Source organism: Aulostomus chinensis, chromosome 7, assembly GCF_037954235.1.
Source record: "Aulostomus chinensis isolate RoL2024-O1b breed Wild chromosome 7, RoL_Achi_v1.0, whole genome shotgun sequence".
NCBI lineage: Eukaryota > Metazoa > Chordata > Actinopteri > Syngnathiformes > Aulostomidae > Aulostomus > Aulostomus chinensis.
The window spans coordinates 26062461-26077456 of record NC_141326.1 but is presented as its reverse complement, the minus strand read 5'-3'; the positions used below and the strand labels follow the sequence as shown (position 1 = coordinate 26077456).

At 42.0% G+C, this 14996-nt stretch overlaps 2 protein-coding genes and 1 long non-coding RNA gene across 3 annotated transcripts in view; 2 read left to right on the top strand and 1 right to left on the bottom strand.

Annotated features, from left to right (window-relative positions):
• The window catches only part of LOC147259290 (uncharacterized), a 7747-nt gene extending 2879 nt beyond the window's left edge, over nt 1–4868 (top strand). The window contains exons 3-5 of the long non-coding RNA XR_015116848.1: nt 685–807; nt 2761–3161; nt 4735–4868. This is a non-coding gene — a long non-coding RNA (uncharacterized LOC147259290). The remainder of the gene's footprint in view (nt 1–684; nt 808–2760; nt 3162–4734) is intronic.
• Nucleotides 1–7186, bottom strand: part of crabp1a (cellular retinoic acid binding protein 1a) — a 17137-nt gene extending 9951 nt beyond the window's left edge. Inside the window, exons 1-2 of the mRNA XM_086207895.1 lie at nt 6829–7186; nt 2944–3122 (exon numbers count right to left, since the gene is read on the bottom strand). Of these exons, the coding sequence (XP_086064021.1) occupies nt 2944–3122; nt 6829–6898 (249 nt within the window). The 5' untranslated portion in view covers nt 6899–7186. The remainder of the gene's footprint in view (nt 1–2943; nt 3123–6828) is intronic.
• A 1543-nt stretch (nt 7187–8729) lies between these two features.
• Nucleotides 8730–14815, top strand: skic8 (SKI8 subunit of superkiller complex). The gene is made up of 11 exons (XM_086207894.1): nt 8730–8839; nt 9171–9226; nt 9328–9355; nt 9774–9879; nt 11146–11318; nt 12012–12160; nt 12356–12449; nt 12710–12803; nt 12889–12981; nt 13797–13875; nt 14572–14815. The coding sequence occupies exons 2-11, from the start codon at nt 9215–9217 to the stop codon at nt 14659–14661; spliced, it is 918 nt and encodes a 305-aa protein (XP_086064020.1). The 5' UTR covers nt 8730–8839; nt 9171–9214; the 3' UTR covers nt 14662–14815.
• Nucleotides 14816–14996: the final 181 nt, after the last annotated feature.

The following is a 14996-nucleotide window of genomic DNA, read 5'->3' as shown; positions in this document are numbered from 1 at the left end:
CTTAACTCACGAGAACAATAGATGTGTAACGCAGTATTTAAGTGATAGTTTTCACTTTTTGTGTGAGAGGACGACGCTGGATTCATGTCGTTCACCTCCAAACAGACTCTCCCTCTCTCTCTCTCCCTCTCTCTCTCTCTCTCTCTCTCTCTCTCTCTCTCTCTCTCTCTCTCTCTCTCATGGCCGTCAACACAAGATCCCTGCTGTCTAAATGGACTCAGTGTGTTTTTGTCTTCTCTCCAAATTCTCCAACTCTCGAGCTCTGACTCGATTCACTGTGTCAGAGAAAAGATGGTATTTGATCTAATGAACAGCGTCGTGAATATGCAGGAAAGTTGTCTTCTCTTTTAAGGTGAGCGGTTTTATACAAACTGAAACGTCTAATTTGAAAAGTAAAGCCAGGTTCAAATTGATTTCTTCTTCTTTTCTAAAGCCTGTGACTAATAATATATTGGAATTATATATATATATATATATATATATATATATATATATATATATATATATATTTTCTGATACCATTTTTTTCCTTACTGATAGTGATTTTCATGCCTTTACTCGTATGTCAATTTATTTTGAGTTTAATCTGCTACATACATTATTTGAATAGTAAATGCTCCTACTAACCTTGTTTGTATGTGACATCCTGTATTCAGTATCCTGTCACTAATTTTCTCCCCTCAGAACCCAGAATGCAGAAAATGACACCCACAAATTGAGGCCAGCATGAATCTACTGGAGACTGAAAAAACAAGTTTACACACTCAAACACACGCCTCCAGTGTGGAGTTGGGAGGATGGAACCGGGTGAGTGATGCATGTGAGAGTTTGTAAACTGACATTTTCGGACAGTTTGTCGGTTGTTGTTTCTGGATGGTGCCGATGGAGCAACATTAGCGTCAAGCTAAATATACATGGCTGGCACTGTCTGCATTCTGGAGACACAAAGAAGTGATGCTGTGGGGATGAATGTCTTCATTTGCTCAAGACAACTGTTTGTGGTAACGAAAGGCAGAGCGCTGCTTTAAAACAGCAACTACTTAGCAAACACTTTAATGTGAGGTAGCCAGAGCGCAGGTGTGGTCATGTGTCGGATAGTCAAAGGAATAAATCAGTGAAGTGGATCGTTTAATGCTTTGACAGGAATGAGAAACACAGGTAGAGTTTCTGTCACAATCACCATGTTCAACAATCAGGATGTCTCCTCTTGATCTGAATTGTATGCAGAAGAAGAAAATGTCTCAGCAATCATCTAAGTGTGTGGTGAGATTCATACGTTTATATAAAATTAAAGAATTAAGCCTCCTTTTCAAACCAACACCAGAGCTCTGACTCAGTGTGAGAACCCCCCCCCCCCACACACACACACCCCCCCCCCCCCCCCAAACCCACCCCAGGGCCTGCAGAGATTCAGAGAGAAACTCTCATCCATTCTGCATCAAGCCACCTTTAATCCGGCTGCGCAGACGTGATGATGATACCAATCGAGGAGCCTGCAAGGGGAATTAATTTTTCATTGAACCTTCAGGAACAATAGCCTGGTTAAATCCTTGAGTTCATACAAACACATGCATGTATCTGCAGTGACAATCTCCTGGATTTTACCCTAAATTGGAAATCTGGAGCTGTTTAGATTACGTTGTTTCCTTTGCTAATGCAACATAGCAGATGTAATCATCTCATCACTCGGTATTACAGGACAGACAACATGTCTAAATATTGTTATTATCATTATTTATATTTCAAGACGCTCAGCTACATGATTTTCCACATACGTGCTTTTGTTTATTTGTCCTCTGTATCCCTTCGGAAGACCCTGGTCAACTCCAACAAACCCTCCGATCCGAACCGCCAAAGAAGTCGTTGCTTCGATGTTGTTTGTTCCGCAAACGTTAAGAACAGACTTCATAATTCAGTGGGAGACATCCTGTGTTCAGGAGTTAAATCTTTGAAATGAACTATGCTCATGTATGGACTCTTCATTAAAAGAGGAGAAAAACGAGACTTTAAATGTCAATAAAAGAACTGAAAACCCAATTGGTGCCTGGAGGGACTCCTCAAAGAGACACCAGAACATCTCTGCTGGTGTAAAGGATGTAGGTTTATAATGTTCCTAAAAAAAAAAGTTCCAGATCGTAAAAGATTAGGGAGGTATTACAGGGAACATTGATGATGTTCTAGCAACATTTCTGGACCTCTTTAGGGGAACATGTATTTGATGTTCCTTCTGGATCTCTTAAACTGTGAATTGTGCCAATGAGCGAGGGATGCAGGGAGCTAAAGAGAACGTTATTGGTTGATCCCCTAAATGGACTCAAGGAACTTTCCACTGTTGCTACATTCATCCATTCACACTCACTCACTGATGGTGGAGGTTCTGTATCCTGGTCAAGGGCACTTTTGAGCCACCCTCATCCTGTAAATGTAAAAGGCTCCTGAAATATCTCTGTAGGTTCTGTATCTAGAGGGAACGTCCAACATTCCAGAACAGACTGAGGAGTCTGTTATTCCACCAAATGTTGAAACAAGTGTGAGAGTCTTGTGTTCCTTACACCATCAGGGATGTTGACGGAACATTGTTGGAGCACAGAATTTGCAGCTGAGGAACTTTATCCCATTAAAATGTTCCGTTGGGAATAAGAACCAAATGAGAATGTTCTCTTCATACCCCATAGTTCCTCTTTGTAATGCTGCAATTTGATGGTTGAAAAAATAAAAATGGAACGTTCTCATATTGGTGTCTTTCAATTTGAATTACAGGGCTTTCATACCCCACAGAGGATGTTTAAGGGGGAAATTCCTCATGTTCTTAAGGCTCAAGGTATTTGTCGCCTTTAGAGAACCTGCGTGGAACATTACACCAGGTCTCCAGAACATCCTCTTCAACATTAAAACACTCTCTATAAGTAAAGATGAGTACAAATACTATCTGTTCCACTCTACCTTGCATTTTCGTCCATCCACCGTCTCCTCGTCGAACTCTTCCCCGATGTGGAAGTTTATCTCCGTGGTGCGCACGCTAGTGGATGTTTTGATGTAGAACTTCTCCCCATCCTGGCGGATCTCCACGTGGGGATTGGAGGCCGCCGCCACTGCCACCTTCCTCAGCATGGCGTTCACTCCTGAGAGGACATGACCCGGACCGGGGAGAGACAGCACAGGTCAGTCAGTCAAAGAACATTGGGTTTTTCTACTGATTCATGGTAGACAATCTGTCTTCTCTGGGGGGTTTTGGGGCAGCGCCTCTCAGACTCAGTCTTTCACACCTGGTTTGTAGTTGAACATGAACACATTTCTGTTAGCTTAGTTAGCTCAGTAATGTGTGTGACGATATCTCAACCATGTAGCCTTTGGGATGTTTTCTACTGATCCGTCACAGAGGTCCAAACTTGTCACAGAGTGCTTATGACCTCCTAAAATAATCTTTTGTTGTGAAAAACAACAAAAAAAAGAATCTGCAAAATTGGCTGCAACCTTGTAAAGTTTTAATACCCGAAAGATCGCCAATATGTACGACTGATATAGTGAGTTTTTGTGCTGAATAGAAAACAATCCCTTTCTATGTTCATTTTGTACCAGTTGTGTTTTGCTATGACTTTGTAAAGGTTCTTGGAAGGCTAAAAAAAAAAAAGTTTTTTAATACCAGCGCATCAGAAAACATAAATGCTGATACAATATATTGTGTAATGTCCTTGCCATGGTAAGGGTGTATCACATCAGTCAGGCCTTACATGTTAGATTCAGACTTTTTGTCCTGATGGGACTAAATTCTGCACCAAAATTTATCAAGCTTGACTTCAGCCTGATTGTCGTCTTCTGCGGGCCCCGGTCCTGGTTTCCGTCAGACACAGAACCTTAAATCTATGCAATGGTTCGTACTGTCTTTGTTGCACGTCTCCGTATTTCGGTGTAAACTGAAGTTGGAATTCCCTACAAGTTGGAACAAGAATGAAATTTCTTCGCAGACACCGAGGGAAGCTGTTTAACAAAACTGAAATTTTGGGAATTTTGGCTTGTGAAGTCTGTATGAGTGTTGATCCTGGGTGTGGCGACACACTGGCATGCCCTTTGTGACTCTGCAAGGCCATCTGGTTTTCTGTCCTGCCAAAGGTTCTGGCTCATTCAATTCACTGCCTTCTCTCATCTTCTGAATGGTCTGAAATGAGGAAAGCCTAAAAAAGTTTTCATGAAAAATGATCGGTTTGGAGCGATCCTCCTGTTCCGAGTCCACTGTGGCCTTGCTCGGTCAACACCCACACATAAAAATATATTAATCTGACAGCTCACACTCGACCCCACCCATGGTCTGAAGGATCACGCCATGTATTTTTATCGCATTAATTATGGATGAGCATCTGTGAGCCAACAATCTGTCCTCCTTTCTGATCAGATTTATCTTTATTTAATGTAATTATGAAAGAGTTGTGGTCCTAAAGCATAATCTGGAGCTCAGCGCAATTCCCTGAAATGCCACCAACACTGAAACTCTGATTCTGGTCTTCCAACACAAACCTCACTAACCTGGGCTGTTACTGCATTTCTTGACCGGTGTCCCAATTAACTCGGGCAACTGTCAACCATATTTTGGTTCAGAAGTAAAACTGTACATGAACTGTACAGTATTTCCAGCTTCTCTTTGCGCATGCCTGCTGTCAATTAGCAAACTGTGAGTCTGATCATTTTGTACAGCTCAGTCTGTACCCTTGTTCTTCTAACGATCCCATCTTACTGCAGGGAAACTTCAGACTCAACAGATAATTATGAGGATGCTGATGGAAAGTGGCGGCGCTGCAGCCCAGGAATCCACATTAGCCGCCCATCGCGGCTCTCAGTGGACCGAGGCCTTACGTAAGAGCGAGCAAGTGGTGTGCCTGAGCAGATGTGGTGGACAAATGAGGTGCTAAATTCAGAGAGTGACGGGTTTCTCCAAAATAAGACATGGAAGAGGCCATAGAGAAGATGATGAATATGTGAGGAATCAAAACTGCTCCGTTACACAAATCCCACCTGAATTAAAGTCTTTCAAAGTAAATCTGAGTGGCAGTTTATGGATTCAGCAGCTGTTTTAAGTGGCTTCGATGTAAACCTGCATCACAATGTTTGACATAATTGTGAAACTATTCTGTACACATCAGCATACAGTCTGACCAAAACCAGTTAAGTTGGCCTGAGAAAATTTATATCAAAATTTGATTCACAAATCAAAATTCTTGTAAAAATGAGCTCGGAGATTCCGTAGTCAATAAATCAAATGAAAATGTAAAAAATCATTTCTTCTGAGAAAAGCACATCACGCTAAGGTGAAAGTACCTGGACTGACAGGATGTTAGCGACATGGAAACACAATATATCATGGACGATAACATGTTCCACAGCCCGACGGATCAGAAGCTTTCATTTGAAAAAAAAAGAAGAGTGTAAACCTTTACCAAAGCATCACATCTCATCTGATTTATCATAAAAATCCAACCATGACATTCTCAGGTTCCGATCAGTTCCAAAACCTAATCGATTGTTCCTCAACAGGATTCTACCATCCGACCAAATCGGTGAGAAAACAAAACAATGAACAACTTTTTGAGTCATTCGGCCAACAGCAAAGCAACGCTGATGAAAACAACGTCACCAGCCTCCTTTCAACCCAGAACCATTCAGTCTCACATGATGTTCTTTTTATTTGAAATATAGAGGGTTTGTTTTTTTCCAACATTAAAGGTGCTCATTAATATCTGCAAAAAAGGGGTAAAAGGACTAAGCTAAGAGGAAATATCCTGATGGGACTACTTCCAGTCGTGGATCAATCCACATTTAGCGCTCCGTAGTGAGTATCACCACCAAATCAGCACGCTCATATTAAGGAACACGCCTTTTTTAAGGGGAAAAAAAAGAAGAAAAGAATTAAAGTGTAGTAAGCACAGATGAATACCAAGCTTTGACTACCCTCTACCTGATGAATTAAGGATTTTTTTCTTGTTAGTTTGAAAGAAAGAAAATAAATAAATACCCCAAGATTTGCAGAATCATTTAAAATATGAATTGTAAGGTGCATTATGATTGTCTTTGAGCAGACATGGCAACTGTGAAGCAAAGGCCTGCAGAGCCGTCGATCCACTCAGACACCCAAGAAATTCCGCATTTATGCTGTCAGGCTCTGCTGTTTGATCGAAAACGTATGAAAAAGTTATATTTCTAATCCGGCGTGGTGTCCTGGAGTTCTCAAAGCAACTCCCTGAACTCACAGTGGGACTGCACCACAAACATTTCTACATTTTTCTAAAGACAGCCAGCCTTTTGCTTTGTCCCGACTGTTTCAGCCGTCCCGCCGTGACGAAACGCTGCAACACAATTGAATGACCCAGTTAAACTGATCCGAACCCAAACCATCACAATCATCAGTTAAGACCAAGTGTGAAAAAGAGTGAAAAAAGATACAACACAAGAGAATAGCGCCAGGCTCCCATGGCATTGCTAATGCATGCCCTACTTAAATGCTTAACATGAATAATGTTGTGCCCCCCTCCTCTCGTCATGTTCTGGGTAACAATACCACTTCTGTTCGGGCTGGAATTCAGCATCCAGTGTTTCATATCTCCTGTAAAGCCAAGGGATTTCCCTTCAGCAGCATCTCCCCATAGATCTCAGACTAATTTCCCAGGGAGCTTCTCCAAACAATACCATGTTGTTGGAAGTCAGACATTCGGTTCTCAAGGAACAAGAAAAGCCTTTTTCAATGTGGACATGATGGATGGTCAGCCTCATGCAGGGATGTTGCGCCGGTGATGGAGGGGAAGGAGGAGAGGGAGAAAAGACACAGCAGAGAGGGCTTACCCAGGGCTTTGAGAAGTTCATCAAAATTCTCACTCCTCTTCATCTTCCAGATGCCGGCAAAGTTAGGCATGACTGCTGAGGCTGCGGGCTGCAGAGAGAACCTGTTCCACGCTCTGATGTAGCTCTCTTTCGTCTCTCCTGTCTCTGTTTGACTCTGTCTCTCCCTCCTCCTCCTTCCCTGTGCTCCTGTCTCCTCTGCTCAGGGCTCTGCCTCTTTGACTCTGTTACACCCAAATGTTTCTTCTTCACACAGATGGACGCTCACACACACACACTTAGCGACACATACACACACACACACACACACACACACACACACTGTGAGCTGGCTGCAGTCTTTCTGTCGTTAGCTCCTTTATAGACTCTGTCTTTAATGGGAGTTAGAGCAGGTCCCTCCCCTGAAAGCTTTGTCCCATTAATACAGTCAAGCAAGACGACTGTGTCTTTTTGAGTGTATTTATAGGCATGAAGGTTGTCAGAAACTCAGTTCTCATTGGTCATTTTTTATGTATTACAGAAACACAGATCATCTTTCGCTATCAAAAAACATTCTTTTTCAAAAAGTCTGTTTAAAATCACACTTATTCCTCAAACGCAACACATTTTCTTCAATTCAAAAAGTTTAATATCCAAAGAGTAAACTTGAATGCTCACATCTCTGCAGCTAATATGTATTTTCTTTGATTGTCTTATTCACTTAAGTGGTGGACTTCCTAAATGCTTTCCTAACTCTCAGTCCTCATGGGAAGGAACAGTTAATCCAAACCAAAACAGATTACAAAAAAGTTGTTTAATTGTGCTGATGATGAATTATCTGAAAGTTGTTCAGAATTAGCAGGGAATTATTTTTGAATTGACTCAAATTACATAAGTCTTTTCTGCCTTTGTGTTTTTCAAAGAACTTCAAAATACTTCCTCGGTCCTGCATTTATAATGACGGTGGGGGCTGTCATTCAAGGTGCTCAGCGACACATCAGCAGCAGCGCTTCAGTATCTTGCTCGAGGATGTTTGAACTTGAAAATAAGGATCAGTTGTTCTTGAAAATGGAATTGACTCCATGGTCACAGGTCCACCAAGTCCGGTCCATATCCGGCCCACGTCTGGCCCACACAACACTGATGATTGTCGTGTCCCAGATGAAGCCCTAGTGTATCTGGGTGAAATGGAAGGGAACAATTTAGGATGCCAATCATGACACAGCACATCACCGTAGCAGTCTTGTGTGTGCGGTGAATAGTGACACTCCAACATTGCTGTTAAAAGTCATGTTTAAAAATTGCAAGATGTCACACTTTAATTCAAAAGACGGCTTTTTGGCCAAAAATAAGGCAGGCTTTAAAATGACTCAACCCCTCAGCTTAAGGGTTTCAGCTTTAGCCATTTTTATTTCTTTCAACACAGTGGGCCAAGACCAAATCCCATAATCAGGCTCCACTTACGTCATGTTCTGTGTTCAAATCATGTTCTTTTTTTACATCACTTGTTTAATTTACTTTCACTCTATGACAAGATTGTTGACACTGATTATCTGTGAGGTCGCTATAGTATCTTTGACTGTCCCAGATTAATAAACATAATGAGGTCTAAATATGGTACCTTTTTTGTCGTATAATGTTGAATTGTTTTGATGTCCTGGGATATTTTTAATGTCAAGTGACAATTATAATAAATTGTCCTGTCGTCCGGTTAAATCTGTCTCATCCCGAGTTGATTATTTTATTTTACATAAATCTCGGCAGCAGTTTAAACAACCAAAACGTGTTTCCGAATAATTTTGAACTTCCAGTTTTAAATCTTTTGTCTTTTTTTTTTCAGTCGCTTTGCAAACGCTTTCCTCTGCGGCGCTGCTGGGGGCGATAGTGAGCGTGTCTTCGTGTTCCCCGCCAAACGCATTTAAGCACACGAAGAAGACCTTCAGACGGAAGTTACGTTGAATCTGTCATGGCGTCTTACATCTAAATTGCTGAGCTCCTCGCAATTTTTTTTCAATATTTATGAGGAATACTAAAGGTATGTGGACGCATATGACTCTGCAAGGAAATATTAACCACATTATATGAACCCAGCTCGACCGGCTAACACCGTAATAATCCGGGAAATATTGAAATAGCCAACGGCGGTGATTGTGTTGAGCTAACGGCGAACTATCAATAGCATCATCACGTAACTATTTCGTTTCATCGTGAATGTTAACTTACATTTCTTATCAAACTGACTTCTCGTGTATGTGGATGTGTATGTTCTTAACGTCTTGGTCAACGCCGAGATAAAGAGTGTGTCGTTGTATCGCCCAGCGTTGTCCGCTTTCTGTTGACATCAACATCTTTGGTTGTGTTTTTAGGTTGAAGTAAGAAAGCTGGCTTTCCATCTACCGGGACCAAAAAAATGAGCACTCAAGTAAGAATCCCATTGAAATAATGTCTTCCTTCTCCACCAGTATGCCCCCCGTTCGATACGGGAGAATACAAAAATTAATTGTTGGCGTGTTTTCATTTCAGTACAGCATTCTTTTCAAGCAGGAGCATGGTGAGTAACTTATCAGTTTACTTATTAGTAATCATCATTTATCAGTTTTTCGTTTCACTGAAAATGTCACGCCAGCAAAATAAAGTCACATATTCATTGTAAAGGCCATCGATAATATAGGTCTGCTGTGCCTTCTCTGGTAAGGCTAGTAGTCCACATTTTCCATAGGATTATTGCTTGTTGTTTAAAGATCAAAACAGAAAGGGTGCTAGTTTGAAAACAATTACCAGATTTGTGGCTGAGGCCCACTAGATCTTGATCTAAATGTCTGTCTTCCAAACGTGTGTTGATCAGCACTGATGCTTGAATCACCTCTGATAGTGCTTGGTAAATGTGTAGTCAGCTTATGAATTAAAAAAAAAAAATCAATGCATGTAAATTCCTTCTAAGTTCTAACCTGCAGTTTGTTTCCTTGCAGCACACGACGATGCCATCTGGACGGCGGCGTGGGGTAAAAGTGAGGCAGATGGGTCAGAAACTATTGTCACTGGCTCGCTAGATGATATGGTCAAAGTCTGGAAATGGTGAGTGTTTGTTAACAGTTCCTCTCATGATACTCGTGATAGTCTGCTGGTAGCTGTTTGCCTCACTGTTGTTGTGTAACAGAGTTTTAATTAACATCTGGATTTGATTTCTCTCTAATTTGCTGTCGTACAAAAGAAAAAATCCAAAAAAAGTCCAACAGCCATAAATATTCAAATTGCCAATTTTTTTCACATCTGTAAATCTTCAGACCTCTAAGCCGACTGTGTACTCTTGACTGGTTAATGGAGTTTCCTGTCTTTACTGAACTGTACCCAAATATGCTGTTCCTCGGAGCCTTCCAGAGTTATTGATTCTGACCGTGTCTGCACTCAGACAGCATTAGCACACTTGACTGCCTCGTCCAGCGTGTGGCCCAGCAGTGCCAGCGCTTTAATGGAGAAACGGGACGGACATTTTCCTAAACATCTGTCCTGACGAGGATCTTTACAAGGTTGATTTTCAGTTTGAAGCAGTCGCCCCTGTAGCGCCAGTCAAGCTGTATTTGGATCCTGAAAGCTTCGAATCCAGTTCATGGAAAGAAAGAGCCTGACTGATGTATCTTTTGGCTGATTTAATCTGCTGTTGTTGGCTTTTAGTGAACGTACACACGTATGTTTACCTGAGCAGAGGAATAGTGTTTCAGACGAGTTAATAATGTAGTAAATATATCACTCTAAGTAGGGCCATTTCCATATGAAGCATTTGTATTGTTGATACTTTAAAGTGTTGGTTTTTGTGGCTACTTGGGTACTCTGAATGAATGGAGACAATCCATCTGAATTTTTCCTCCATACTCATAAGATTTGTATCAGCAGCACCGTCCTCATACATCCAGTATAATCATGATCTACTCAAAAGCATATCAAAGCTCATTTTGTTACAGTACTAAATTGTCATTGGGAGGTAACCAGCTGTTACACTGCTGCCATATCTTTGGGGTTTGTCTTGAATTTGAACCTATTTTTGAACACTGCTAACACACAGAACACTTTCCACAAATGACTGTCACCCTCAATTTGCAGGTACATGAAAAAGCTCTTGCGTTCTTACTCATGGTTCACAAGTCAAGTGTGTGTTTGTTTATTTATGACACTGTGAACATTAACACAAGAGGAAATCATCTCAGGTTGCAGCTGGTATGTTGCAGATTTTGAGAAAGAGAGCTCTTTAGAAGTCTTTGTTGGATGTGCAGGATAAATAAACTTAATCGGACCTGACGTGACCACATTATCCCCATGCCGTGCCTTGCTGTGCTGCTCGCACAGGTCAGACGAGAAGCTGGAGCTGCAGTGGACTCTGGAGGGCCACCAGCTGGGGGTGGTGTCAGTCGACATCAGTCACAACGGAGCCATTGCCGCCTCCAGCTCGCTCGACGCTCACATTCGTCTCTGGGACCTGGAGTCTGGAAAACAGATCAAGTCTATGGACGCTGGACCAGGTAAGACTTAAAATGCCGGAACTCTGACAGCAAAAAAAAAAAAAAAAATCTGATTAATATAATATTTACCCCATGAAAAGTATCTCAGCCAGCTTTAAAGGAATTTAATCTGACCACCCCACTTTATAGTCAGCATAGATTTGTAGTGCCAGATATGTCTGTACACTCTTTAACACGTTCATGTCTTCTCTGTTTTTGTTTTATTTGTTGGTGTGGGGGAGACCTCGGTTGGTTCGTAGATTGCAATAAGTTGTCTGTGAAGGAACCAGTCCATCGGTTCAGTCTTCAAACAAAGCTGCAGGGGGACAGTCGCTTGTCTGGTCTGCTACTTTCACCTTTCAGCAACCAGACACAATGTATTTCTTTGTGTAGTTTTTGTGAACCATGCTGCACTTCAACTAAATGCCATGTCAGCTCTCATTTGTGACATCCCGTTTCACTCTGTGGTCGGTCTGGATCTGTGAGCTGAACACCATTTTTCTCTGAAAACTTGCTAGTTTCAGTGTAGTTGGACTCTTGGGAAGTGCGGCCTGTCCTTCCTCGTCTACACTGGCTAATCATATTTGTGATTGATGACATTTTCAGTGAGCAGGAAGCAGATTTGTTGTCTTGTTGAGGGGGAGCTGCAGTTAGAAAGAAATTAACCACTTGTGGAGTCAATTCTTCCCTCTGTCTCTCTGCTCTCCGCTCTAGTTGATGCATGGACAGTAGCCTTCTCCCCGGACTCCAAATACATCGCCACAGGAAGCCATCTTGGCAAGGTCAACATCTTTGGTGTGGAGAGTGGCAAGAAGGAATACTCCCTGGATACTCGAGGGAAATTCATCCTGAGTATCGCTTATGTAAGGAAGCTTGAGCTCCAACTGTCTCATCTTTACAGTCACTCATTCATGCTGTTGTTTTAACTCTTGAGCTTTTCTCTCCTGATTCAAAGGTTGAGCTATTCAGTCCCGTCACAGTCTTGATGTCATGAGAACAGCCTGAAAATGTTGTAATGATTCTAAGTAGTTCATTGTTTCTATTGGTTTTCTCTTCAGAGCCCTGATGGCAAGTATTTGGCAAGTGGTGCTATTGATGGAATCATCAACATCTTTGACATCGCCACTGGAAAGCTGCTCCACACACTGGAAGGTAGAAGATTTCTTTAGTTTTGTGGGCAGTGTTTCACCCACTGCAACGTCCATATTTCAGATTTCAACAAATTCATGAAACCAAATGTATTAAGCCTGATTTATACACATTACTGGTTTATATTTTAAAATCTCTACTCCTACTGATGTTCCTCATTTGAATAGAAAGTGTTTAAGAATTAGTCTGCTCAGCTTAAAATAATCTGGGGTACAAATGACAGCTGCCGCCAGGATTGTCACGAATGTCTCCTCCCTCGTCAGGTCACGCCATGCCCATCAGATCCCTCACCTTCTCCCCCGACTCCCAGCTCCTGGTCACAGCCTCCGACGACGGCTACATCAAGATATACGACGTGTGAGTTCGCCCGACAGCTCGTCCTGACTCCTGCTGTCAGTTCCGGTTCATCAGAAATGACTCGTTAGCATTTGTTATTCTGTAGGCAACACGCTAACCTGGCTGGCACGCTGAGTGGACATGGATCCTGGGTTCTCAATGTCGCATTCTCCCCAGATGACACTCACTTTGTCTCAAGGTAAAATTTAACACTACAGCTTGAAAGCAGCTTGAGAACATAAGAACAGAGGGTTCCAGTGCTGATGTACAGCATTTTTACTAGCCAACCCATGGCAATTTATGATTTTTTTTACCATAAGATAATCTTTCCAGAGAATGACTCTTATGAAGCATAAATGCAATTGTAACATAAAGCTGCTAATTAGACGATAAACAAATTACACCGCGGCTGCATGACGTCAACATCACCACAACGGCGTTCTTTTAAGTTTTTTTACGTCTGTGATAAACTCTCTTGCTTCTTAATTTTAAGACACAAAAAAGCATGATGGTAACTCATCTTTGATAGTGTGAAGCACAGATTATTTCTGAACAGTGGGGTGCAGGAACTGGATGTTCAACACGGCTGAGTTCTAATCCGGGTTCAGGATTCATTCCTTCATCACTGTGGTATCCTGCTGTCAGTGTTTCTGTCTTTGCTGATGAATCAAGACTTCAGTTTTCTTTCTGTGACATATTGAATCACTTGAAGATAAAGACGTGTTTGCCAATGCTCATGTAGCATAATTGTAAATGCATTAAAGTACCCTAGCATGTTCCATAGCTCCTTGTGTCTATTGGTGTACATCAGTCAGCAACAATTGCTTGCCTCCCTGTTCTTTCCCATACTTTCACTCCCTCTATGTGAGACGATTGTCTGCTGAAACTGTTTTTCAGAACTGGTGTTCAGCTCGGGGCCAAGATAAACTCTGCAGGCCAGCCGGCCGTTACACTTTGATTCTTCAGATGCATTTCAGAGAAGGTTAAATGTCGTCTCTCCTCTGCTCCTCTCAGTTCATCAGACAAGAGTGTGAAGGTGTGGGATGCCAGCTCCAGAGCCTGTATCAACACCTTCTTCGACCATCAAGACCAGGTGACCGAGAATCCTGAGATTTTTATTTTGACTCTTCCAATCCAAATCCAATAGGAGATCTGCTGATGCCTTGGTTAAATCAATATGGCTGATGTCGTGGAGCGGCCTCAAACACAACCCTTCTCTGATGTCTCAGCTTGGCCAAAAGCAATAATCCCAGCTGTCATTTAGGCTCTGGTTGCAGACGCCCGTAGCGAGGCTGATCCATCCTCCAGCAAAGCCTCTGATTGAAGTAGAGCGGCTCCTCCGAGAGGAGCTCAGGGGCAGCTGGGTTCGCCATATTTATGACGCATCGTGAAATTACCAGAAAATCTACAGGGATGACTTTGCAGCCAATTAACTGTCTGTCTTTGCTTTGTTCTTTGGTTTAGGACATTGTTGGGGCTTGTCTGTATAGTTCACAGCTGTGGAGACTGTGATCATTTAGAATAAGTTTTGGTCCGTTCTAAGTTGTGAGCTGATGTCGCTGTTGGCTTGAACTGCTTCCAGTTACAGCTATAATGTTTTGAGGTTAGCAGAAAGGGACAAAATATTGTAAATCATCAGTGAAAATGCACGTTCAGAGAATCCTGTCAGCAATCAACATTTTTAACAGTGACATCCTCTTTTAAATCTCTGAATTTACTCCCTCTTTTATGTTTCACCATGTGATTTAAGAATCTTCTCAAGTGTATGTTTGACTCCTGTTGTCTTCAGGTGTGGAGCGTGAAGTACAACAGCACCGGGTCAAAGATCATCTCTGCTGGGGACGACCGCGCCATTCACATCTACGACTGTCCCATGTGATGAAGAACATCCAGAACAGCCGGCTAAAAGATGAGCACCGGAACTGTTTAGTCTTGGCGTTGGTCATTTGGAGGAAGGAAAGACTGTAAAGTAATTGTAAAGGGTTATTTTGCACTTGCCTGCTGTGGTCAAATAAAAGGTTTGGTTTTTTTAATGTGCTGGTCTCTCTTAGTTGTTTTAACAGATCTTGATCAGTGCTACTTTTTGAAGTAGATATTTGTTAAAGTTTTTTTTTTTTTTTGGACACTACAGGGTCAGTTCCTTACGTAACAGCCAGCTTGGTTGTGTGTCTGGACACAAGTGGCTGAGAGGCCAGATGAGTGAGAGGATTCTAA